We start from the raw sequence: 24,211 nt of genomic DNA, 5'->3' as shown, positions 1-24,211 counted from the left end.
TGTCTGACTATTGCCTTTGATCTGCTTTCATTATTCAAAATGAGAATGTCCATTAGGAACTGGTTAGCTCCTACTGAGAAACCTGTATTTTGTGATTGCTACAAAGCAAAGTTTGTGAACAAACGGATTTGGCTTGCCAAAGCTCATTGTAACAGGAAACTCCTTCATGGTCGACTACATGTAGGCAAGGGGCAACAATACATGGTAGTAAAATAAAGGTGCTTATTTGAGACTGGGTTTTGGTAGTGTTCCCAGTTGGAGCCACTGGGTGGCGCATGATTTGTTTCGCACATTGCTTCTGTGGTTTCATTTAGTTTTATTTTCTGAAGGAGAGTCGTGCTGACTTTGACGTTGTGAAGGATTCGCATGAATTATTAGACAACATTAACATCCAGCAATGTCTTGCACAGATTAGATATGTCATTTGTTTGGTGGGAAATAATTCTTTTGTCTGTTGTTGTGATCCCTTAACCAAGTTGCTAATTTAACTAGCTAAGCTGCCTATGGGTTTTGAGGTATCGGCTGCGTTCATGTACTGGATTCACTCCCTCAAAAGGGCTGTTTTTGTAATTTGGGGAAAATTTGTATAATGGTTGGAATTTGTCCCTTTTTTGGTGAATTTTAGTTTGATGTGCGCTGTCTAGTGCAAGTAAATTGGTACATGAAGGGGATAATACTGCCTGTAACTTTGATCAGCGACACTAAGAAATGGAGCTGTTTTGATTCCTGATTTATTTCTGGAAGCAACCGTTAACTGTCGCAAGCCAGAGAGAGAAGTTGACCAATAGCAACAGCGCCACCAGCTGTTGCAGCACAATTCTGCGTTCCCTGGTGGCCTTTATTCCATCTAACACAATGCAGGGCCTCCGAAAGAAAGAGAAAGGGTTACACTGACATTTTACTTAAGGGTGATGCAGTCAAACTTTCATGTACGATAAAGTTTGCAGAAAAGGTGGGTTATGGGCCCACCTGTAGGCTCTGGTCTAAGCGAGGAGTTGGGAACATGAACTAGTACACCCACACAGATCGTTTCTGTATATGCATTTCATGGGACACTGGATGTATAATACAATAACACTAGAAAGTACAGCAACCACAGTCATGTTTGTTGTGCTATTTAGGAAAGCTTAAGCAGGGAAGGGATATATTAATAACATAAAACATAAGGGGAGTACAGAGATTCTGTGTCCTTTCAGATTGACCTGTTCTATACTTGTCACGAGACCAGAATGTGAGCTGCTTCTCAAGTGGGTCATTCTGTGGTCCAGTACAAGAGTTACCATTTTTCCAAATTCACAGGTGAACCTGTGAGTGGCTCCCTTTGAGAAAAGGTCACCCAGTCTCTTTGCTGCTGCAAATAAATTCTCAGTAGAGTTTATATGGCCTGGGCCCTCTATATCCAGCGTAGCCATCATGCACTCTACTAAGGTGGTCGTTGAAACCCTGTCACTAATGTTAGTTCCATCTACTTTTATTCTTGTCCAATGTCTCTGAAGACCTGAATCCTTCAATTCAGGTGACTGAATAGAAGTTCCAGAAAGTGAAACAACCTCCAGTCTGAAAAACTGGCTCTTGAGAAGGATCTTCTGGATGATATGGTGGAACAGGATATGTTTGTCTCTAAACGCATTAATGAAGGATCTGAAGACTGTATATTCATGATGGGATTTTTGAGCACAGATGCAATTAGACCATATACAAGCTGTTCGTCTCCTGAACCACTGTACTCGGAAAGAGGCTTAGTGAAAAACACCTTAAGATGGCTCATCAAACTACTGCAAATGCTACATGCAGTGGACCAAAAACTCACTTCAGAGACATCAGCATTTGATTTGATACTTATCTGTGTGTTAAGGTGAAAATGCTTCCGAATTCCATCAGTGACAGAACCCAACAGATGATATGCCATTGTTAAACATTCAGAGGGGGTTTGTCCACTGTCTTGCAACAAATTGGAACCTGACTTTCTGGTGTCATCAAGCAGTGAATGCTAATTTGATATGGGGTATGTCAAAAAACTATATTTGTAAAATAAACCAATTCAGTTAAGTTCATTTGTTATGTATTTCATTAGCCATCACAAGGGGGCATTGGTAGCTCAGTGGTTACAGTACTTGACTAGTAATTAGAAGGTTGGCAGTTCAAGTATGACCGTTGTCACTGTTGGGCCCCTAAATAGGCCCTTTAATTTTCACTTATTCAAGTTGTGTTCATTCAGAATTGTAAGGTTTCTTAGATAAAAACATCAGCTAAATGCCATAAACGTAAATCAGACATCTTCAATAACAAGCCCACTTTTACAGAAGTTCTATACAGCATCTGAAGAAGGAACACTGTAGCTGAAGTGAATTATTATTTAATTTAATTCAAATATGTCTGTTCTGTGCCTTTGGTGGAGACACAGGTTGCATTAGTTAGCATTTAAGTAAACTATAGTACTCTAAGGTACTAGTAAATTAGGGCTTGGTGTTGAAGGAATTTATATCTTATATGATTGTTTCATTTCAGTTTGTTTCCTATCCTGTTTTATATTACCTTGAATATATTTAAACCTAAGAATTGTGTTAAATGCTTCTGTAGTTTTTTCTCTGTGACTGTTTTCTGTGCCATCGTGCCGTGTGCACAACGTGCCTCTGTGAAGGTATGCCCAAAAGTCATGAAGTGGCAACACTCTCCCCTCTCTCTCATCTTTCTTCCTTCTTGTGTAGTTAGACAGTAGACTGATGTCTACATTCACACCCTCATGCTGAAAAACATTTGAAGATATTACACTACTGCAAACAAACAGAGAATCCGAAGAGCAATACAGTCGAATTTGTACCGTCATCCGGACGGCACACCGACATCTCTTTGGTAATGCCATTATTCTGAACCAATAGAAATATTGGCTGGAATTGGAAAAGAGGTCAGTATAAGACGTATCCTTTCGTAGATTGAGAAAATCTATGCTTTCTCTTTAGTTTTCTTAAGCTTCAGAAGTTCATTACATGCTCTAAATTTTATTAACCAAAGGTGGACGAAAACACATTGATATTTTTGAAATTTTTAAACGAATTACAAACACATTTTATACTAAAAACAAATGCGTTAATAAAATATATTTGTAAAAATGTTAATCTATATAACTGATACATTTAATTTAATTACAACAAAAATATGTTAAGAACTTCTGAAAACTTCGCCTTACCATATATTAAATGTGACATTGGAGAAGCATGAGTGAATTGTAAGTGAGGGAAATAACTTTTAATTTAAAAAACAAATGAAGAAAAGCGCTAGAATCACACAGATGAGTGAAGGCATCAGCAAAAAAGTGTCTCACACCATCAATGTGAAGCACTGAACGTGGGCTCCTGTGGGGTTTATATATGTAGTGTGAAATGAGAAACAAGGGTGAATAATAATCTGCAAAACTGGACATTAAAAATGGACTGAATCAAAAGGCTTCTTTGGCCACTGACTATTGAAAGCTGGCTTTCCAGTGATATTTAATTTGATGTTCAAGCAGAAATACTTGGTTGAAAAGATGAGCCTCTCCCCAAAAACAAATTGAAAAGCCAACTAGTGACTGAATGCATAAAGTCAATGAATCCATAGAACAATATCACTCTGAGTGCACTATTCATGCAATGATAAGATATTAATTCAGATACATCTGGAGACGTGCATGTTGGAGGGTGGAAAAGAAAGAAATCATTGGGTGTCATCGGCATAGCAGTGGTAGGAGAGGCCATGAGAAGATAATGCATCAGCTACAGAAGGAGTAAACAAAGAGAATAGAAAAGGGGCTAATACTGAGCCCTGTGGAAACACCAGTGGAGAGTCTACATGGTTTGAATGTGGATCTTCTCCATGTTACCTGATAGGACCGTCCCTCCAGATAGGACTGAAACCATTTCCATGCAGAGCCAGTCACACCAAGGCTGGAGAGAACAGAGAGGAGAATGTGTGTCAAAGGCCTCCGAAAGGTCCAGAAAAATCAAGACATATTACAGTTTGACTGCTTTAGCAGCATGAAGTTTCTACCTCAATGCTATGAAGGCAGTTTCTGTTAAATGTGCCGGTTCGTAGCCAGACTGATTGCGAAGAGTTGTTGATGATGAAAGAGATGAAAGGAAGCAAATCTCTTGAGATTGTCTGGAACATAAGGGAGGGAACGGGATCCAGAGAACATGGAGTCGGATTTCTGAAAGTCAGGAGTTGATGAATTTGGACTGAGGAGAGAGGAGAAAAAGAAGTCAGAGCACTGGATGTAGGGGAATGAAGACTGCTCAGGAACAGAGGAAAAGGACCGGCGGATTGCTGCAACCTTCTCCTCAAAGAATCTGATGAAATCCTCAGGATTAAGAGATGAGGAAGGAGGAGGTGCGGGAGGTATAAGGAAAGAAGAAAAATAGTGAAAAGCTTGCGTGGATCAGATGCTGATGGTTCAAATTTTTGTCTGTACTAGGATGACTTTGCAGATGTTACTTCTAGTGAGAACTTGGAAAGAAGAGACTGGTATAAGATGAGGTCTGATTTTAGGACTTTTCCTCCACCGCCCCTCTACAGTCCTTAGCGCTCTCCTGTGGCATCGGAGTGTTTCTGTTAGCCAGGGGGCAGGTGGGGAAGATCTTGCAGGTCGAGAAGAGAGAAGTCACAGAAGATTCATTGATGAGGAGAGTGTAGAAATGACAGTATTTGAACTGTATCCAGAGAGAGAGAGAGAGAGTCATGGTGAGGAAGGATGAAAAAAATAGTAGAAATAAGGGAAGAGGGAGTGATGGAGTGCAGATTGCGACAGAAGGAGGAGGAACAAGTTGGGGAGGTATGGATGGAAAGAGAAGAGAGAGAGAACACAAAGTGATGGTCTGAGAGGTGGAGGGGGTCGACTGCAATGACCGATGTTGTGGTGGTCTGTGTGAAAATCAGGAATACCAAGCAAACAGGCACACTCACACTAACAAGGACAATAACGAACGGCAGGTGTGACACGACCAATTAACAATGTAGGGGCGTGGTGATCAAAAAACACAGGGAAGAGTGTAGGAGGAGGGGGCCGTCCCCTGACAGGAAGACTGTATTAAAGAGGACTTAGAGGCAGTGTGAACAGGTGCGTTGTTAAAACTTGAAGGGCAAAGTCTACATTGCTTCCTGACTACATATCATTCCAGGTAAAGATGTATGTGTTTTCTTTTACAGGCTTGCCCTAAAAGAAAGCAGGAGAGTTTTCTTCTTACTGATTTTATTGTTGTGCTGCAGAATAATGAGGACCATGTTTGTGGTGCTGGCTCTTGCCCTGCTGGTGATGGGTGGTGAGTGGTCCAATTCAGCTTTTAGGGAATACCTGTTTCACATGATTAGTATTGTATACAACATTGATTGCTCCTTATTGCTCCCCATTACCTGACTTGCAGGTTCTGCCCTACAATGTAACAACTGTGTACCCTTGATCCCTGGTGGCAAATGTCCAGACACCATTGAAACATGTGGATCTGCTAAAGATACCTGTGTCACTTTTAATCTGGCCAACATACGTAAGTCTCATCCAGCTTCTCATTGAATTACTTAACCAAGTTTGTCAAATCTGGAACATATTGAGCCTAGTGTTGGCACCCACACCACACAGACATGAGGAGGAGGGTGCTGTGCTGTGACACTGTTCTTTGTCTGGTTTTGTCTCCATAGTTGTCTACAAGAAATGCATCAAAATGTCTGACTGCCTTCTGCTTCAGGGCCTTCCTCTGGTCAATGTTGTATGCTGTCAGACAGACCTCTGCAATTAGTGACTCATGCTTGGAAGTAACATTCAGGGAAAAATAAAGATCTACTCATGATTCCAATGTCTGACTATTGCCTTTGATCTGCTTTCATTATTCAAAATGAGAATGTCCATTAGGAACTGGTTAGCTCCTACTGAGAAACCTGTATTTTGTGATTGCTACAAAGCAAAGTTTGTGAACAAACGGATTTGGCTTGCCAAAGCTCATTGTAACAGGAAACTCCTTCATGGTCGACTACATGTAGGCAAGGGGCAACAATACATGGTAGTAAAATAAAGGTGCTTATTTGAGACTGGGTTTTGGTAGTGTTCCCAGTTGGAGCCACTGGGTGTCGCATGATTTGTTTCGCACATTGCTTCTGTGGTTTCATTTAGTTTTATTTTCTGAAGGAGAGTCGTGCTGACTTTGACGTTGTGAAGGATTCGCATGAATTATTAGACAACATTAACATCCAGCAATGTCTTGCACAGATTAGATATGTCATTTGTTTGGTGGGAAATAATTCTTTTGTCTGTTGTTGTGATCCCTTAACCAAGTTGCTAATTTAACTAGCTAAGCTGCCTATGGGTTTTGAGGTATCGGCTGCGTTCATGTACTGGATTCACTCCCTCAAAAGGGCTGTTTTTGTAATTTGGGGAAAATTTGTATAATGGTTGGAATTTGTCCCTTTTTTGGTGAATTTTAGTTTGATGTGCGCTGTCTAGTGCAAGTAAATTGGTACATGAAGGGGATAATACTGCCTGTAACTTTGATCAGCGACACTAAGAAATGGAGCTGTTTTGATTCCTGATTTATTTCTGGAAGCAACCGTTAACTGTCGCAAGCCAGAGAGAGAAGTTGACCAATAGCAACAGCGCCACCAGCTGTTGCAGCACAATTCTGCGTTCCCTGGTGGCCTTTATTCCATCTAACACAATGCAGGGCCTCCGAAAGAAAGAGAAAGGGTTACACTGACATTTTACTTAAGGGTGATGCAGTCAAACTTTCATGTACGATAAAGTTTGCAGAAAAGGTGGGTTATGGGCCCACCTGTAGGCTCTGGTCTAAGCGAGGAGTTGGGAACATGAACTAGTACACCCACACAGATCGTTTCTGTATATGCATTTCATGGGACACTGGATGTATAATACAATAACACTAGAAAGTACAGCAACCACAGTCATGTTTGTTGTGCTATTTAGGAAAGCTTAAGCAGGGAAGGGATATATTAATAACATAAAACATAAGGGGAGTACAGAGATTCTGTGTCCTTTCAGATTGACCTGTTCTATACTTGTCACGAGACCAGAATGTGAGCTGCTTCTCAAGTGGGTCATTCTGTGGTCCAGTACAAGAGTTACCATTTTTCCAAATTCACAGGTGAACCTGTGAGTGGCTCCCTTTGAGAAAAGGTCACCCAGTCTCTTTGCTGCTGCAAATAAATTCTCAGTAGAGTTTATATGGCCTGGGCCCTCTATATCCAGCGTAGCCATCATGCACTCTACTAAGGTGGTCGTTGAAACCCTGTCACTAATGTTAGTTCCATCTACTTTTATTCTTCTCCAATGTCTCTGAAGACCTGAATCCTTCAATTCAGGTGACTGAATAGAAGTTCCAGAAAGTGAAACAACCTCCAGTCTGAAAAACTGGCTCTTGAGAAGGATCTTCTGGATGATATGGTGGAACAGGATATGTTTGTCTCTAAACGCATTAATGAAGGATCTGAAGACTGTATATTCATGATGGGATTTTTGAGCACAGATGCAATTAGACCATATACAAGCTGTTCGTCTCCTGAACCACTGTACTCGGAAAGAGGCTTAGTGAAAAACACCTTAAGATGGCTCATCAAACTACTGCAAATGCTACATGCAGTGGACCAAAAACTCACTTCAGAGACATCAGCATTTGATTTGATACTTATCTGTGTGTTAAGGTGAAAATGCTTCCGAATTCCATCAGTGACAGAACCCAACAGATGATATGCCATTGTTAAACATTCAGAGGGGGTTTGTCCACTGTCTTGCAACAAATTGGAACCTGACTTTCTGGTGTCATCAAGCAGTGAATGCTAATTTGATATGGGGTATGTCAAAAAACTATATTTGTAAAATAAACCAATTCAGTTAAGTTCATTTGTTATGTATTTCATTAGCCATCACAAGGGGGCATTGGTAGCTCAGTGGTTACAGTACTTGACTAGTAATTAGAAGGTTGGCAGTTCAAGTATGACCGTTGTCACTGTTGGGCCCCTAAATAGGCCCTTTAATTTTCACTTATTCAAGTTGTGTTCATTCAGAATTGTAAGGTTTCTTAGATAAAAACATCAGCTAAATGCCATAAACGTAAATCAGACATCTTCAATAACAAGCCCACTTTTACAGAAGTTCTATACAGCATCTGAAGAAGGAACACTGTAGCTGAAGTGAATTATTATTTAATTTAATTCAAATATGTCTGTTCTGTGCCTTTGGTGGAGACACAGGTTGCATTAGTTAGCATTTAAGTAAACTATAGTACTCTAAGGTACTAGTAAATTAGGGCTTGGTGTTGAAGGAATTTATATCTTATATGATTGTTTCATTTCAGTTTGTTTCCTATCCTGTTTTATATTACCTTGAATATATTTAAACCTAAGAATTGTGTTAAATGCTTCTGTAGTTTTTTCTCTGTGACTGTTTTCTGTGCCATCGTGCCGTGTGCACAACGTGCCTCTGTGAAGGTATGCCCAAAAGTCATGAAGTGGCAACACTCTCCCCTCTCTCTCATCTTTCTTCCTTCTTGTGTAGTTAGACAGTAGACTGATGTCTACATTCACACCCTCATGCTGAAAAACATTTGAAGATATTACACTACTGCAAACAAACAGAGAATCCGAAGAGCAATACAGTCGAATTTGTACCGTCATCCGGACGGCACACCGACATCTCTTTGGTAATGCCATTATTCTGAACCAATAGAAATATTGGCTGGAATTGGAAAAGAGGTCAGTATAAGACGTATCCTTTCGTAGATTGAGAAAATCTATGCTTTCTCTTTAGTTTTCTTAAGCTTCAGAAGTTCATTACATGCTCTAAATTTTATTAACCAAAGGTGGACGAAAACACATTGATATTTTTGAAATTTTTAAACGAATTACAAACACATTTTATACTAAAAACAAATGCGTTAATAAAATATATTTGTAAAAATGTTAATCTATATAACTGATACATTTAATTTAATTACAACAAAAATATGTTAAGAACTTCTGAAAACTTCCCCTTACCATATATTAAATGTGACATTGGAGAAGCATGAGTGAATTGTAAGAGGGAAATAACTTTTAATTTAAAAAAAAAATGAAGAAAAGCGCTAGAATCACACAGCAGAGTGAAGGCATCAGCAAAAAAGTGTCTCACACCATCAATGTGAAGCACTGAATGTGGGCTCCTGTGGGGTTTGTATATGTAGTGTGAAATGAGAAACAAGGGTGAATAATAATCTGCAAAACTGGACATTAAAAATGGACTGAATCAAGAGGCTTCTTTGGCCACTGACTATTGAAAGCTGGCTTTCCAGTGATATTTAATTTGATGTTCAAGCAGAAATACTTGGTTGAAAAGATGAGCCTCTCCCCAAAAACAAATTGAAAAGCCAACTAGTGACTGAATGCATAAAGTCAATGAATCCATAGAACAATATCACTCTGAGTGCACTATTCATGCAATGATAAGATATTAATTCAGATACATCTGGAGACGTGCATGTTGGAGGGTGGAAAAGAAAGAAATCATTGGGTGTCATCGGCATAGCAGTGGTAGGAGAGGCCATGAGAAGATAATGCATCAGCTACAGAAGGAGTAAACAAAGAGAATAGAAAAGGGGCTAATACTGAGCCCTGTGGAAACACCAGTGGAGAGTCTACATGGTTTGAATGTGGATCTTCTCCATGTTACCTGATAGGACCGTCCCTCCAGATAGGACTGAAACCATTTCCATGCAGAGCCAGTCACACCAAGGCTGGAGAGAACAGAGAGGAGAATGTGTGTCAAAGGCCTCCGAAAGGTCCAGAAAAATCAAGACATATTACAGTTTGACTGCTTTAGCAGCATGAAGTTTCTACCTCAATGCTATGAAGGCAGTTTCTGTTAAATGTGCCGGTTCGTAGCCAGACTGATTGCGAAGAGTTGTTGATGATGAAAGAGATGAAAGGAAGCAAATCTCTTGAGATTGTCTGGAACATAAGGGAGGGAACGGGATCCAGAGAACATGGAGTCGGATTTCTGAAAGTCAGGAGTTGATGAATTTGGACTGAGGAGAGAGGAGAAAAAGAAGTCAGAGCACTGGATGTAGGGGAATGAAGACTGCTCAGGAACAGAGGAAAAGGACCGGCGGATTGCTGCAACCTTCTCCTCAAAGAATCTGATGAAATCCTCAGGATTAAGAGATGAGGAAGGAGGAGGTGCGGGAGGTATAAGGAAAGAAGAAAAATAGTGAAAAGCTTGCGTGGATCAGATGCTGATGGTTCAAATTTTTGTCTGTACTAGGATGACTTTGCAGATGTTACTTCTAGTGAGAACTTGGAAAGAAGAGACTGGTATAAGATGAGGTCTGATTTTAGGACTTTTCCTCCACCGCCCCTCTACAGTCCTTAGCGCTCTCCTGTGGCATCGGAGTGTTTCTGTTAGCCAGGGGGCAGGTGGGGAAGATCTTGCAGGTCGAGAAGAGAGAAGTCACAGAAGATTCATTGATGAGGAGAGTGTAGAAATGACAGTATTTGAACTGTATCCAGAGAGAGAGAGAGAGAGTCATGGTGAGGAAGGATGAAAAAAATAGTAGAAATAAGGGAAGAGGGAGTGATGGAGTGCAGATTGCGACAGAAGGAGGAGGAACAAGTTGGGGAGGTATGGATGGAAAGAGAAGAGAGAGAGAACACAAAGTGATGGTCTGAGAGGTGGAGGGGGTCGACTGCAATGACCGATGTTGTGGTGGTCTGTGTGAAAATCAGGTCCGGAACATTGCCTGCTCTGTGAGTCGGAGGACACTGGTTGAGGGTGATGTCAAATGACATCAACAGTGGAAAGATGCATAAGGAATGTAGACTGTCTGATGGACTTTGTGTAATTTTCACCTACTTTGTACTCTGAATTATGCTTTTAATAATCAAAAACTTTGTTTTTAATTTAGTTATAATGGTTTCCGTTATTCACTTGATATGGTTCAAGAGTTTGCCTTGTTCCACATTGCATATGACAGACTGCTGGTTTAATTATTTGGTCATCTCGCTGACAAATGTTTCCAAAGCAACTAACATTTATGTCTGAGTACAGCTTTGAGCAATTGAGGTTAAGGGCTTTGCTCAGGGGCCCAACATTGGCAACCTTCTGATTACTAGTCAAATACCTGAACCACTAAGCTACCACTGCCCCACACAAAGAATGATACAAAACTAGCTGACAAAACACAATAAACTATTCAACACAATTGAGTGGCACAAACACAGGAAACACTTTGAAGTGTGTTAAACACAGGGATGTAACAAAGAATAAAAATAATAGAATAAAAAGCAAACAGGCACACACACACTAACAAGGACAATAACGAACGGCAGGTGTGACACGACCAATTAACAATGTAGGGGCGTGGTGATCAAAAAACACAGGGAGGAGTGTAGGAGGAGGGGGCCGTCCCATGACAGGAAGTCTGTTTTAAAGAGGACTTAGAGGCAGTGTGAACAGGTGCATTGTTAAAACTTGAAGGGCAAAGTCTACATTGCTTCCTGACTACATAACGTTCCAGGTAAAGATGTATGTGGTTTTTTTTACAGGCTTGCCCTAAAAGAAAGCAGGAGAGTTTTCTTCTTACTGATTTTATTGTTGTGCTGCAGAATAATGAGGACCATGTTTGTGGTGCTGGCTCTTGCCCTGCTGGTGATGGGTGGTGAGTGGTCCAATTCAGCTTTTAGGGAATACCTGTTTCACATGATTAGTATTGTATACAACATTGATTGCTCCTTATTGCTCCCCATTACCTGACTTGCAGGTTCTGCCCTACAATGTAACCACTGTGTACCCTTGATCCCTGGTGGCAAATGTCCAGACACCATTGAAACATGTGGATCTGCTAAAGATACCTGTGTCACTTTTAATCTGGCCAACATACGTAAGTCTCATCCAGCTTCTCATTGAATTACTTAACCAAGTTTGTCAAATCTGGAACATATTGAGCCTAGTGTTGGCACCCACACCACACAGACATGAGGAGGAGGGTGCTGTGCTGTGACACTGTTCTTTGTCTGGTTTTGTCTCCATAGTTGTCTACAAGAAATGCATCAAAATGTCTGACTGCCTTCTGCTTCAGGGCCTTCCTCTGGTCAATGTTGTATGCTGTCAGACAGACCTCTGCAATTAGTGACTCATGCTTGGAAGTAACATTCAGGGAAAAATAAAGATCTACTCATGATTCCAATGTCTGACTATTGCCTTTGATCTGCTTTCATTATTCAAAATGAGAATGTCCATTAGGAACTGGTTAGCTCAGTTTGTGAACAAACGGATTTGGCTTGCCAAAGCTCATTGTAACAGGAAACTCCTTCATGGTCGACTACATGTAGGCAAGGGGCAACAATACATGGTAGTAAAATAAAGGTGCTTATTTGAGACTGGGTTTTGGTAGTGTTCCCAGTTGGAGCCACTGGGTGGCGCATGATTTGTTTCGCACATTGCTTCTGTGGTTTCATTTAGTTTTATTTTCTGAAGGAGAGTCGTGCTGACTTTGACGTTGTGAAGGATTCGCATGAATTATTAGACAACATTAACATCCAGCAATGTCTTGCACAGATTAGATATGTCATTTGTTTGGTGGGAAATAATTCTTTTGTCTGTTGTTGTGATCCCTTAACCAAGTTGCTAATTTAACTAGCTAAGCTGCCTATGGGTTTTGAGGTATCGGCTGCGTTCATGTACTGGATTCACTCCCTCAAAAGGGCTGTTTTTGTAATTTGGGGAAAATTTGTATAATGGTTGGAATTTGTCCCTTTTTTGGTGAATTTTAGTTTGATGTGCGCTGTCTAGTGCAAGTAAATTGGTACATGAAGGGGATAATACTGCCTGTAACTTTGATCAGCGACACTAAGAAATGGAGCTGTTTTGATTCCTGATTTATTTCTGGAAGCAACCGTTAACTGTCGCAAGCCAGAGAGAGAAGTTGACCAATAGCAACAGCGCCACCAGCTGTTGCAGCACAATTCTGCGTTCCCTGGTGGCCTTTATTCCATCTAACACAATGCAGGGCCTCCGAAAGAAAGAGAAAGGGTTACACTGACATTTTACTTAAGGGTGATGCAGTCAAACTTTCATGTACGATAAAGTTTGCAGAAAAGGTGGGTTATGGGCCCACCTGTAGGCTCTGGTCTAAGCGAGGAGTTGGGAACATGAACTAGTACACCCACACAGATCGTTTCTGTATATGCATTTCATGGGACACTGGATGTATAATACAATAACACTAGAAAGTACAGCAACCACAGTCATGTTTGTTGTGCTATTTAGGAAAGCTTAAGCAGGGAAGGGATATATTAATAACATAAAACATAAGGGGAGTACAGAGATTCTGTGTCCTTTCAGATTGACCTGTTCTATACTTGTCACGAGACCAGAATGTGAGCTGCTTCTCAAGTGGGTCATTCTGTGGTCCAGTACAAGAGTTACCATTTTTCCAAATTCACAGGTGAACCTGTGAGTGGCTCCCTTTGAGAAAAGGTCACCCAGTCTCTTTGCTGCTGCAAATAAATTCTCAGTAGAGTTTATATGGCCTGGGCCCTCTATATCCAGCGTAGCCATCATGCACTCTACTAAGGTGGTCGTTGAAACCCTGTCACTAATGTTAGTTCCATCTACTTTTATTCTTGTCCAATGTCTCTGAAGACCTGAATCCTTCAATTCAGGTGACTGAATAGAAGTTCCAGAAAGTGAAACAACCTCCAGTCTGAAAAACTGGCTCTTGAGAAGGATCTTCTGGATGATATGGTGGAACAGGATATGTTTGTCTCTAAACGCATTAATGAAGGATCTGAAGACTGTATATTCATGATGGGATTTTTGAGCACAGATGCAATTAGACCATATACAAGCTGTTCGTCTCCTGAACCACTGTACTCGGAAAGAGGCTTAGTGAAAAACACCTTAAGATGGCTCATCAAACTACTGCAAATGCTACATGCAGTGGACCAAAAACTCACTTCAGAGACATCAGCATTTGATTTGATACTTATCTGTGTGTTAAGGTGAAAATGCTTCCGAATTCCATCAGTGACAGAACCCAACAGATGATATGCCATTGTTAAACATTCAGAGGGGGTTTGTCCACTGTCTTGCAACAAATTGGAACCTGACTTTCTGGTGTCATCAAGCAGTGAATGCTAATTTGATATGGGGTATGTCAAAAAACTATATTTGTAAAATAAACCAATTCAGTTAAGTTCATTTGTTATGTATTTCATTAGCCATCACAAGGGGGCATTGGTAGCTCAGTGGTTACAGTACTTGACTAGTAATTAGAAGGTTGGCAGTTCAAGTATGACCGTTGTCACTGTTGGGCCCCTAAATAGGCCCTTTAATTTTCACTTATTCAAGTTGTGTTCATTCAGAATTGTAAGGTTTCTTAGATAAAAACATCAGCTAAATGCCATAAACGTAAATCAGACATCTTCAATAACAAGCCCACTTTTACAGAAGTTCTATACAGCATCTGAAGAAGGAACACTGTAGCTGAAGTGAATTATTATTTAATTTAATTCAAATATGTCTGTTCTGTGCCTTTGGTGGAGACACAGGTTGCATTAGTTAGCATTTAAGTAAACTATAGTACTCTAAGGTACTAGTAAATTAGGGCTTGGTGTTGAAGGAATTTATATCTTATATGATTGTTTCATTTCAGTTTGTTTCCTATCCTGTTTTATATTACCTTGAATATATTTAAACCTAAGAATTGTGTTAAATGCTTCTGTAGTTTTTTCTCTGTGACTGTTTTCTGTGCCATCGTGCCGTGTGCACAACGTGCCTCTGTGAAGGTATGCCCAAAAGTCATGAAGTGGCAACACTCTCCCCTCTCTCTCATCTTTCTTCCTTCTTGTGTAGTTAGACAGTAGACTGATGTCTACATTCACACCCTCATGCTGAAAAACATTTGAAGATATTACACTACTGCAAACAAACAGAGAATCCGAAGAGCAATACAGTCGAATTTGTACCGTCATCCGGACGGCACACCGACATCTCTTTGGTAATGCCATTATTCTGAACCAATAGAAATATTGGCTGGAATTGGAAAAGAGGTCAGTATAAGACGTATCCTTTCGTAGATTGAGAAAATCTATGCTTTCTCTTTAGTTTTCTTAAGCTTCAGAAGTTCATTACATGCTCTAAATTTTATTAACCAAAGGTGGACGAAAACACATTGATATTTTTGAAATTTTTAAACGAATTACAAACACATTTTATACTAAAAACAAATGCGTTAATAAAATATATTTGTAAAAATGTTAATCTATATAACTGATACATTTAATTTAATTACAACAAAAATATGTTAAGAACTTCTGAAAACTTCGCCTTACCATATATTAAATGTGACATTGGAGAAGCATGAGTGAATTGTAAGTGAGGGAAATAACTTTTAATTTAAAAAAAAAATGAAGAAAAGCGCTAGAATCACACAGCAGAGTGAAGGCATCAGCAAAAAAGTGTCTCACACCATCAATGTGAAGCACTGAACGTGGGCTCCTGTGGGGTTTATATATGTAGTGTGAAATGAGAAACAAGGGTGAATAATAATCTGCAAAACTGGACATTAAAAATGGACTGAATCAAGAGGCTTCTTTGGCCACTGACTATTGAAAGCTGGCTTTCCAGTGATATTTAATTTGATGTTCAAGCAGAAATACTTGGTTGAAAAGATGAGCCTCTCCCCAAAAACAAATTGAAAAGCCAACTAGTGACTGAATGCATAAAGTCAATGAATCCATAGAACAATATCACTCTGAGTGCACTATTCATGCAATGATAAGATATTAATTCAGATACATCTGGAGACGTGCATGTTGGAGGGTGGAAAAGAAAGAAATCATTGGGTGTCATCGGCATAGCAGTGGTAGGAGAGGCCATGAGAAGATAATGCATCAGCTACAGAAGGAGTAAACAAAGAGAATAGAAAAGGGGCTAATACTGAGCCCTGTGGAAACACCAGTGGAGAGTCTACATGGTTTGAATGTGGATCTTCTCCATGTTACCTGATAGGACCGTCCCTCCAGATAGGACTGAAACCATTTCCATGCAGAGCCAGTCACACCAAGGCTGGAGAGAACAGAGAGGAGAATGTGTGTCAAAGGCCTCCGAAAGGTCCAGAAAAATCAAGACATATTACAGTTTGACTGCTTTAGCAGCATGAAGTTTCTACCTCAATGCTATGAAGGCAGTTTCTGTTAAATGTGCCGGTTCGTAGCCAGACTGATTGCGAAGAGTTGTTGATGATGAAAGAGATGAAAGGAAGCAAATCTCTTGAGATTGTCTGGAACATAAGGGAGGGAACGGGATCCAGAGAACATGGAGTCGGATTTCTGAAAGTCAGGAGTTGATGAATTTGGACTGAGGAGAGAGGAGAAAAAGAAGTCAGAGCACTGGATGTAGGGGAATGAAGACTGCTCAGGAACAGAGGAAAAGGACCGGCGGATTGCTGCAACCTTCTCCTCAAAGAATCTGATGAAATCCTCAGGATTAAGAGATGAGGAAGGAGGAGGTGCGGGAGGTATAAGGAAAGAAGAAAAATAGTGAAAAGCTTGCGTGGATCAGATGCTGATGGTTCAAATTTTTGTCTGTACTAGGATGACTTTGCAGATGTTACTTCTAGTGAGAACTTGGAAAGAAGAGACTGGTATAAGATGAGGTCTGATTTTAGGACTTTTCCTCCACCGCCCCTCTACAGTCCTTAGCGCTCTCCTGTGGCATCGGAGTGTTTCTGTTAGCCAGGGGGCAGGTGGGGAAGATCTTGCAGGTCGAGAAGAGAGAAGTCACAGAAGATTCATTGATGAGGAGAGTGTAGAAATGACAGTATTTGAACTGTATCCAGAGAGAGAGAGAGAGAGTCATGGTGAGGAAGGATGAAAAAAATAGTAGAAATAAGGGAAGAGGGAGTGATGGAGTGCAGATTGCGACAGAAGGAGGAGGAACAAGTTGGGGAGGTATGGATGGAAAGAGAAGAGAGAGAGAACACAAAGTGATGGTCTGAGAGGTGGAGGGGGTCGACTGCAATGACCGATGTTGTGGTGGTCTGTGTGAAAATCAGGAATACCAAGCAAACAGGCACACTCACACTAACAAGGACAATAACGAACGGCAGGTGTGACACGACCAATTAACAATGTAGGGGCGTGGTGATCAAAAAACACAGGGAGGAGTGTAGGAGGAGGGGGCCGTCCCATGACAGGAAGACTGTTTTAAAGAGGACTTAGAGGCAGTGTGAACAGGTGCGTTGTTAAAACTTGAAGGGCAAAGTCTACATTGCTTCCTGACTACATAACATTCCAGGTAAAGATGTATGTGTTTTCTTTTATAGGCTTGCCCTAAAAGAAAGCAGGAGAGTTTTCTTCTTACTGATTTTATTGTTGTGCTGCAGAATAATGAGGACCATGTTTGTGGTGCTGGCTCTTGCCCTGCTGGTGATGGGTGGTGAGTGGTCCAATTCAGCTTTTAGGGAATACCTGTTTCACATGATTAGTATTGTATACAACATTGATTGCTCCCCATTACCTGACTTGCAGGTTCTGCCCTACAATGTAACCACTGTGTACCCTTGATCCCTGGTGGCAAATGTCCAGACACCATTGAAACATGTGGATCTGCTAAAGATACCTGTGTCACTTTTAATCTGGCCAACATACGTAAGTCTCATCCAGCTTCTCATTGAATTACTTAACCAAGTTTGTCAAATCTGGAACATATTGAGCCTAGTGTTGGCACCCACACCACACAGACATGAGGAGGAGGGTGCTGTGCTGTGACACTGTTCTTTGTCTGGTTTTGTCTCCATAGTTGTCTACAAGAAATGCATCAAAATGTCTGACTGCCTTCTGCTTCAGGGCCTTCCTCTGGTCAATGTTGTATGCTGTCAGACAGACCTCTGCAATTAGTGACTCATGCTTGGAAGTAACATTCAGGGAAAAATAAAGATCTACTCATGATTCCAATGTCTGACTATTGCCTTTGATCTGCTTTCATTATTCAAAATGAGAATGTCCATTAGGAACTGGTTAGCTCCTACTGAGAAACCTGTATTTTGTGATTGCTACAAAGCAAAGTTTGTGAACAAACGGATTTGGCTTGCCAAAGCTCATTGTAACAGGAAACTCCTTCATGGTCGACTACATGTAGGCAAGGGGCAACAATACATGGTAGTAAAATAAAGGTGCTTATTTGAGACTGGGTTTTGGTAGTGTTCCCAGTTGGAGCCACTGGGTGGCGCATGATTTGTTTCGCACATTGCTTCTGTGGTTTCATTTAGTTTTATTTTCTGAAGGAGAGTCGTGCTGACTTTGACGTTGTGAAGGATTCGCATGAATTATTAGACAACATTAACATCCAGCAATGTCTTGCACAGATTAGATATGTCATTTGTTTGGTGGGAAATAATTCTTTTGTCTGTTGTTGTGATCCCTTAACCAAGTTGCTAATTTAACTAGCTAAGCTGCCTATGGGTTTTGAGGTATCGGCTGCGTTCATGTACTGGATTCACTCCCTCAAAAGGGCTGTTTTTGTAATTTGGGGAAAATTTGTATAATGGTTGGAATTTGTCCCTTTTTTGGTGAATTTTAGTTTGATGTGCGCTGTCTAGTGCAAGTAAATTGGTACATGAAGGGGATAATACTGCCTGTAACTTTGATCAGCGACACTAAGAAATGGAGCTGTTTTGATTCCTGATTTATTTCTGGAAGCAACCGTTAACTGTCGCAAGCCAGAGAGAGAAGTTGACCAATAGCAACAGCGCCACCAGCTGTTGCAGCACAATTCTGCGTTCCCTGGTGGCCTTTATTCCATCTAACACAATGCAGGGCCTCCGAAAGAAAGAGAGAGGGTTACACTGACATTTTACTTAAGGGTGATGCAGTCAAACTTTCATGTACGATAAAGTTTGCAGAAAAGGTGGGTTATGGGCCCACCTGTAGGCTCTGGTCTAAGCGAGGAGTTGGGAACATGAACTAGTACACCCACACAGATCGTTTCTGTATATGCATTTCATGGGACACTGGATGTATAATACAATAACACTAGAAAGTACAGCAACCACAGTCATGTTTGTTGTGCTATTTAGGAAAGCTTAAGCAGGGAAGGGATATATTAATAACATAAAACATAAGGGGAGTACAGAGATTCTGTGTCCTTTCAGATTGACCTGTTCTATACTTGTCACGAGACCAGAATGTGAGCTGCTTCTCAAGTGGGTCATTCTGTGGTCCAGTACAAGAGTTACCATTTTTCCAAATTCACAGGTGAACCTGAGAGTGGCTCCCTTTGAGAAAAGGTCACCCAGTCTCTTTGCTGCTGCAAATAAATTCTCAGTAGAGTTTATATGGCCTGGGCCCTCTATATCCAGCGTAGCCATCATGCACTCTACTAAGGTGGTCGTTGAAACCCTGTCACTAATGTTAGTTCCATCTACTTTTATTCTTGTCCAATGTCTCTGAAGACCTGAATCCTTCAATTCAGGTGACTGAATAGAAGTTCCAGAAAGTGAAACAACCTCCAGTCTGAAAAACTGGCTCTTGAGAAGGATCTTCTGGATGATATGGTGGAACAGGATATGTTTGTCTCTAAACGCATTAATGAAGGATCTGAAGACTGTATATTCATGATGGGATTTTTGAGCACAGATGCAATTAGACCATATACAAGCTGTTCGTCTCCTGAACCACTGTACTCGGAAAGAGGCTTAGTGAAAAACACCTTAAGATGGCTCATCAAACTACTGCAAATGCTACATGCAGTGGACCAAAAACTCACTTCAGAGACATCAGCATTTGATTTGATACTTATCTGTGTGTTAAGGTGAAAATGCTTCCGAATTCCATCAGTGACAGAACCCAACAGATGATATGCCATTGTTAAACATTCAGAGGGGGTTTGTCCACTGTCTTGCAACAAATTGGAACCTGACTTTCTGGTGTCATCAAGCAGTGAATGCTAATTTGATATGGGGTATGTCAAAAAACTATATTTGTAAAATAAACCAATTCAGTTAAGTTCATTTGTTATGTATTTCATTAGCCATCACAAGGGGGCATTGGTAGCTCAGTGGTTACAGTACTTGACTAGTAATTAGAAGGTTGGCAGTTCAAGTATGACCGTTGTCACTGTTGGGCCCCTAAATAGGCCCTTTAATTTTCACTTATTCAAGTTGTGTTCATTCAGAATTGTAAGGTTTCTTAGATAAAAACATCAGCTAAATGCCATAAACGTAAATCAGACATCTTCAATAACAAGCCCACTTTTACAGAAGTTCTATACAGCATCTGAAGAAGGAACACTGTAGCTGAAGTGAATTATTATTTAATTTAATTCAAATATGTCTGTTCTGTGCCTTTGGTGGAGACACAGGTTGCATTAGTTAGCATTTAAGTAAACTATAGTACTCTAAGGTACTAGTAAATTAGGGCTTGGTGTTGAAGGAATTTATATCTTATATGATTGTTTCATTTCAGTTTGTTTCCTATCCTGTTTTATATTACCTTGAATATATTTAAACCTAAGAATTGTGTTAAATGCTTCTGTAGTTTTTTCTCTGTGACTGTTTTCTGTGCCATCGTGCCGTGTGCACAACGTGCCTCTGTGAAGGTATGCCCAAAAGTCATGAAGTGGCAACACTCTCCCCTCTCTCTCATCTTTCTTCCTTCTTGTGTAGTTAGACAGTAGACTGATGTCTACATTCACACCCTCATGCTGAAAAACATTTGAAGATATTACACTACTGCAAACAAACAGAGAATCCGAAGAGCAATACAGTCGAATTTGTACCGTCATCCGGACGGCACACCGACATCTCTTTGGTAATGCCATTATTCTGAACCAATAGAAATATTGGCTGGAATTGGAAAAGAGGTCAGTATAAGACGTATCCTTTCGTAGATTGAGAAAATCTATGCTTTCTCTTTAGTTTTCTTAAGCTTCAGAAGTTCATTACATGCTCTAAATTTTATTAACCAAAGGTGGACGAAAACACATTGATATTTTTGAAATTTTTAAACGAATTACAAACACATTTTATACTAAAAACAAATGCGTTAATAAAATATATTTGTAAAAATGTTAATCTATATAACTGATACATTTAATTTAATTACAACAAAAATATGTTAAGAACTTCTGAAAACTTCGCCTTACCATATATTAAATGTGACATTGGAGAAGCATGAGTGAATTGTAAGTGAGGGAAATAACTTTTAATTTAAAAAAAAAATGAAGAAAAGCGCTAGAATCACACAGCAGAGTGAAGGCATCAGCAAAAAAGTGTCTCACACCATCAATGTGAAGCACTGAACGTGGGCTCCTGTGGGGTTTATATATGTAGTGTGAAATGAGAAACAAGGGTGAATAATAATCTGCAAAACTGGACATTAAAAATGGACTGAATCAAGAGGTTTCTTTGGCCACTGACTATTGAAAGCTGGCTTTCCAGTGATATTTAATTTGATGTTCAAGCAGAAATACTTGGTTGAAAAGATGAGCCTCTCCCCAAAAACAAATTGAAAAGCCAACTAGTGACTGAATGCATAAAGTCAATGAATCCATAGAACAATATCACTCTGAGTGCACTATTCATGCAATGATAAGATATTAATTCAGATACATCTGGAGACGTGCATGTTGGAGGGTGGAAAAGAAAGAAATCATTGGGTGTCATCGGCATAGCAGTGGTAGGAGAGGCCATGAGAAGATAATGCATCAGCTACAGAAGGAGTAAACAAAGAGAATAGAAAAGGGGCTAATACTGAGCCCTGTGGAAACACCAGTGGAGAGTCTACATGGTTTGAATGTGGATCTTCTCCATGTTACCTGATAGGACCGTCCCTCCAGATAGGACTGAAACCATTTCCATGCAGAGCCAGTCACACCAAGGCTGGAGAGAACAGAGAGGAGAATGTGTGTCAAAGGCCTCCGAAAGGTCCAGAAAAATCAAGACATATTACAGTTTGACTGCTTTAGCAGCATGAAGTTTCTACCTCAATGCTATGAAGGCAGTTTCTGTTAAATGTGCCGGTTCGTAGCCAGACTGATTGCGAAGAGTTGTTGATGATGAAAGAGATGAAAGGAAGCAAATCTCTTGAGATTGTCTGGAACATAAGGGAGGGAACGGGATCCAGAGAACATGGAGTCGGATTTCTGAAAGTCAGGAGTTGATGAATTTGGACTGAGGAGAGAGGAGAAAAAGAAGTCAGAGCACTGGATGTAGGGGAATGAAGACTGCTCAGGAACAGAGGAAAAGGACCGGCGGATTGCTGCAACCTTCTCCTCAAAGAATCTGATGAAATCCTCAGGATTAAGAGATGAGGAAGGAGGAGGTGCGGGAGGTATAAGGAAAGAAGAAAAATAGTGAAAAGCTTGCGTGGATCAGATGCTGATGGTTCAAATTTTTGTCTGTACTAGGATGACTTTGCAGATGTTACTTCTAGTGAGAACTTGGAAAGAAGAGACTGGTATAAGATGAGGTCTGATTTTAGGACTTTTCCTCCACCGCCCCTCTACAGTCCTTAGCGCTCTCCTGTGGCATCGGAGTGTTTCTGTTAGCCAGGGGGCAGGTGGGGAAGATCTTGCAGGTCGAGAAGAGAGAAGTCACAGAAGATTCATTGATGAGGAGAGTGTAGAAATGACAGTATTTGAACTGTATCCAGAGAGAGAGAGAGAGAGTCATGGTGAGGAAGGATGAAAAAAATAGTAGAAATAAGGGAAGAGGGAGTGATGGAGTGCAGATTGCGACAGAAGGAGGAGGAACAAGTTGGGGAGGTATGGATGGAAAGAGAAGAGAGAGAGAACACAAAGTGATGGTCTGAGAGGTGGAGGGGGTCGACTGCAATGACCGATGTTGTGGTGGTCTGTGTGAAAATCAGGAATACCAAGCAAACAGGCACACTCACACTAACAAGGACAATAACGAACGGCAGGTGTGACACGACCAATTAACAATGTAGGGGCGTGGTGATCAAAAAACACAGGGAGGAGTGTAGGAGGAGGGGGCCGTCCCATGACAGGAAGACTGTTTTAAAGAGGACTTAGAGGCAGTGTGAACAGGTGCGTTGTTAAAACTTGAAGGGCAAAGTCTACATTGCTTCCTGACTACATAACATTCCAGGTAAAGATGTATGTGTTTTCTTTTACAGGCTTGCCCTAAAAGAAAGCAGGAGAGTTTTCTTCTTACTGATTTTATTGTTGTGCTGCAGAATAATGAGGACCATGTTTGTGGTGCTGGCTCTTGCCCTGCTGGTGATGGGTGGTGAGTGGTCCAATTCAGCTTTTAGGGAATACCTGTTTCACATGATTAGTATTGTATACAACATTGATTGCTCCTTATTGCTCCCCATTACCTGACTTGCAGGTTCTGCCCTACAATGTAACAACTGTGTACCCTTGATCCCTGGTGGCAAATGTCCAGACACCATTGAAACATGTGGATCTGCTAAAGATACCTGTGTCACTTTTAATCTGGCCAACATACGTAAGTCTCATCCAGCTTCTCATTGAATTACTTAACCAAGTTTGTCAAATCTGGAACATATTGAGCCTAGTGTTGGCACCCACACCACACAGACATGAGGAGGAGGGTGCTGTGCTGTGACACTGTTCTTTGTCTGGTTTTGTCTCCATAGTTGTCTACAAGAAATGCATCAAAATGTCTGACTGCCTTCTGCTTCAGGGCCTTCCTCTGGTCAATGTTGTATGCTGTCAGACAGACCTCTGCAATTAGTGACTCATGCTTGGAAGTAACATTCAGGGAAAAATAAAGATCTACTCATGATTCCAATGTCTGACTATTGCCTTTGATCTGCTTTCATTATTCAAAATGAGAATGTCCATTAGGAACTGGTTAGCTCCTACTGAGAAACCTGTATTTTGTGATTGCTACAAAGCAAAGTTTGTGAACAAACGGATTTGGCTTGCCAAAGCTCATTGTAACAGGAAACTCCTTCATGGTCGACTACATGTAGGCAAGGGGCAACAATACATGGTAGTAAAATAAAGGTGCTTATTTGAGACTGGGTTTTGGTAGTGTTCCCAGTTGGAGCCACTGGGTGGCGCATGATTTGTTTCGCACATTGCTTCTGTGGTTTCATTTAGTTTTATTTTCTGAAGGAGAGTCGTGCTGACTTTGACGTTGTGAAGGATTCGCATGAATTATTAGACAACATTAACATCCAGCAATGTCTTGCACAGATTAGATATGTCATT

The 24,211-nt window shown here is 40.7% G+C and overlaps 1 protein-coding gene and 3 long non-coding RNA genes across 4 annotated transcripts; all 4 read left to right on the top strand.

The window, feature by feature from the left end:
* Positions 1-5,105: 5,105 nt before the first annotated feature.
* Positions 5,106-5,822, top strand: LOC145651173 (CD59 glycoprotein-like). Its single transcript, XM_081696522.1, has 4 exons — positions 5,106-5,153; positions 5,242-5,294; positions 5,397-5,516; positions 5,668-5,822. Exons 2-4 carry the CDS (start codon positions 5,246-5,248, stop codon positions 5,763-5,765), a joined length of 267 nt encoding a protein of 88 aa, XP_081552648.1. The 5' UTR covers positions 5,106-5,153; positions 5,242-5,245; the 3' UTR covers positions 5,766-5,822.
* A 5,647-nt stretch (positions 5,823-11,469) lies between these two features.
* Positions 11,470-12,191, top strand: LOC145651181 (uncharacterized). Its single transcript, XR_014116959.1, has 4 exons — positions 11,470-11,522; positions 11,611-11,663; positions 11,766-11,885; positions 12,037-12,191. It is a non-coding gene; the product is annotated as an uncharacterized LOC145651181 (long non-coding RNA).
* A 5,054-nt stretch (positions 12,192-17,245) lies between these two features.
* On the top strand, positions 17,246-17,964 carry LOC145651179 (uncharacterized). Its single transcript, XR_014116954.1, has 4 exons — positions 17,246-17,305; positions 17,394-17,446; positions 17,539-17,658; positions 17,810-17,964. It is a non-coding gene; the product is annotated as an uncharacterized LOC145651179 (long non-coding RNA).
* A 5,093-nt stretch (positions 17,965-23,057) lies between these two features.
* Positions 23,058-23,786, top strand: LOC145651183 (uncharacterized). Its single transcript, XR_014116961.1, has 4 exons — positions 23,058-23,117; positions 23,206-23,258; positions 23,361-23,480; positions 23,632-23,786. It is a non-coding gene; the product is annotated as an uncharacterized LOC145651183 (long non-coding RNA).
* The last annotated feature ends 425 nt before the right edge of the window (positions 23,787-24,211 follow it).

The sequence above is a fragment of the Electrophorus electricus genome, chromosome 14 (genome assembly GCF_041902795.1).
Source record: "Electrophorus electricus isolate QZ-2024a chromosome 14, ASM4190279v1, whole genome shotgun sequence".
NCBI lineage: Eukaryota > Metazoa > Chordata > Actinopteri > Gymnotiformes > Gymnotidae > Electrophorus > Electrophorus electricus.
Note: the sequence above shows the minus strand (reverse complement) of the source record. Positions and strands in the feature narration are given on the sequence as shown.

Bases quoted from the DNA above. Each gene is read 5' to 3' on its own strand.
- LOC145651173 (XM_081696522.1), top strand. From the start codon at position 5,246: ATGAGGACCATGTTTGTGGTGCTGGCTCTTGCCCTGCTGGTGATGGGT. The intron at 5,295-5,396 runs GTGAGTGGTCCA...CCTGACTTGCAG, and splicing joins TGCCCTGCTGGTGATGGGTG to GTTCTGCCCTACAATGTAAC. The intron at 5,517-5,667 runs GTAAGTCTCATC...TTGTCTCCATAG, and splicing joins TTTTAATCTGGCCAACATAC to TTGTCTACAAGAAATGCATC.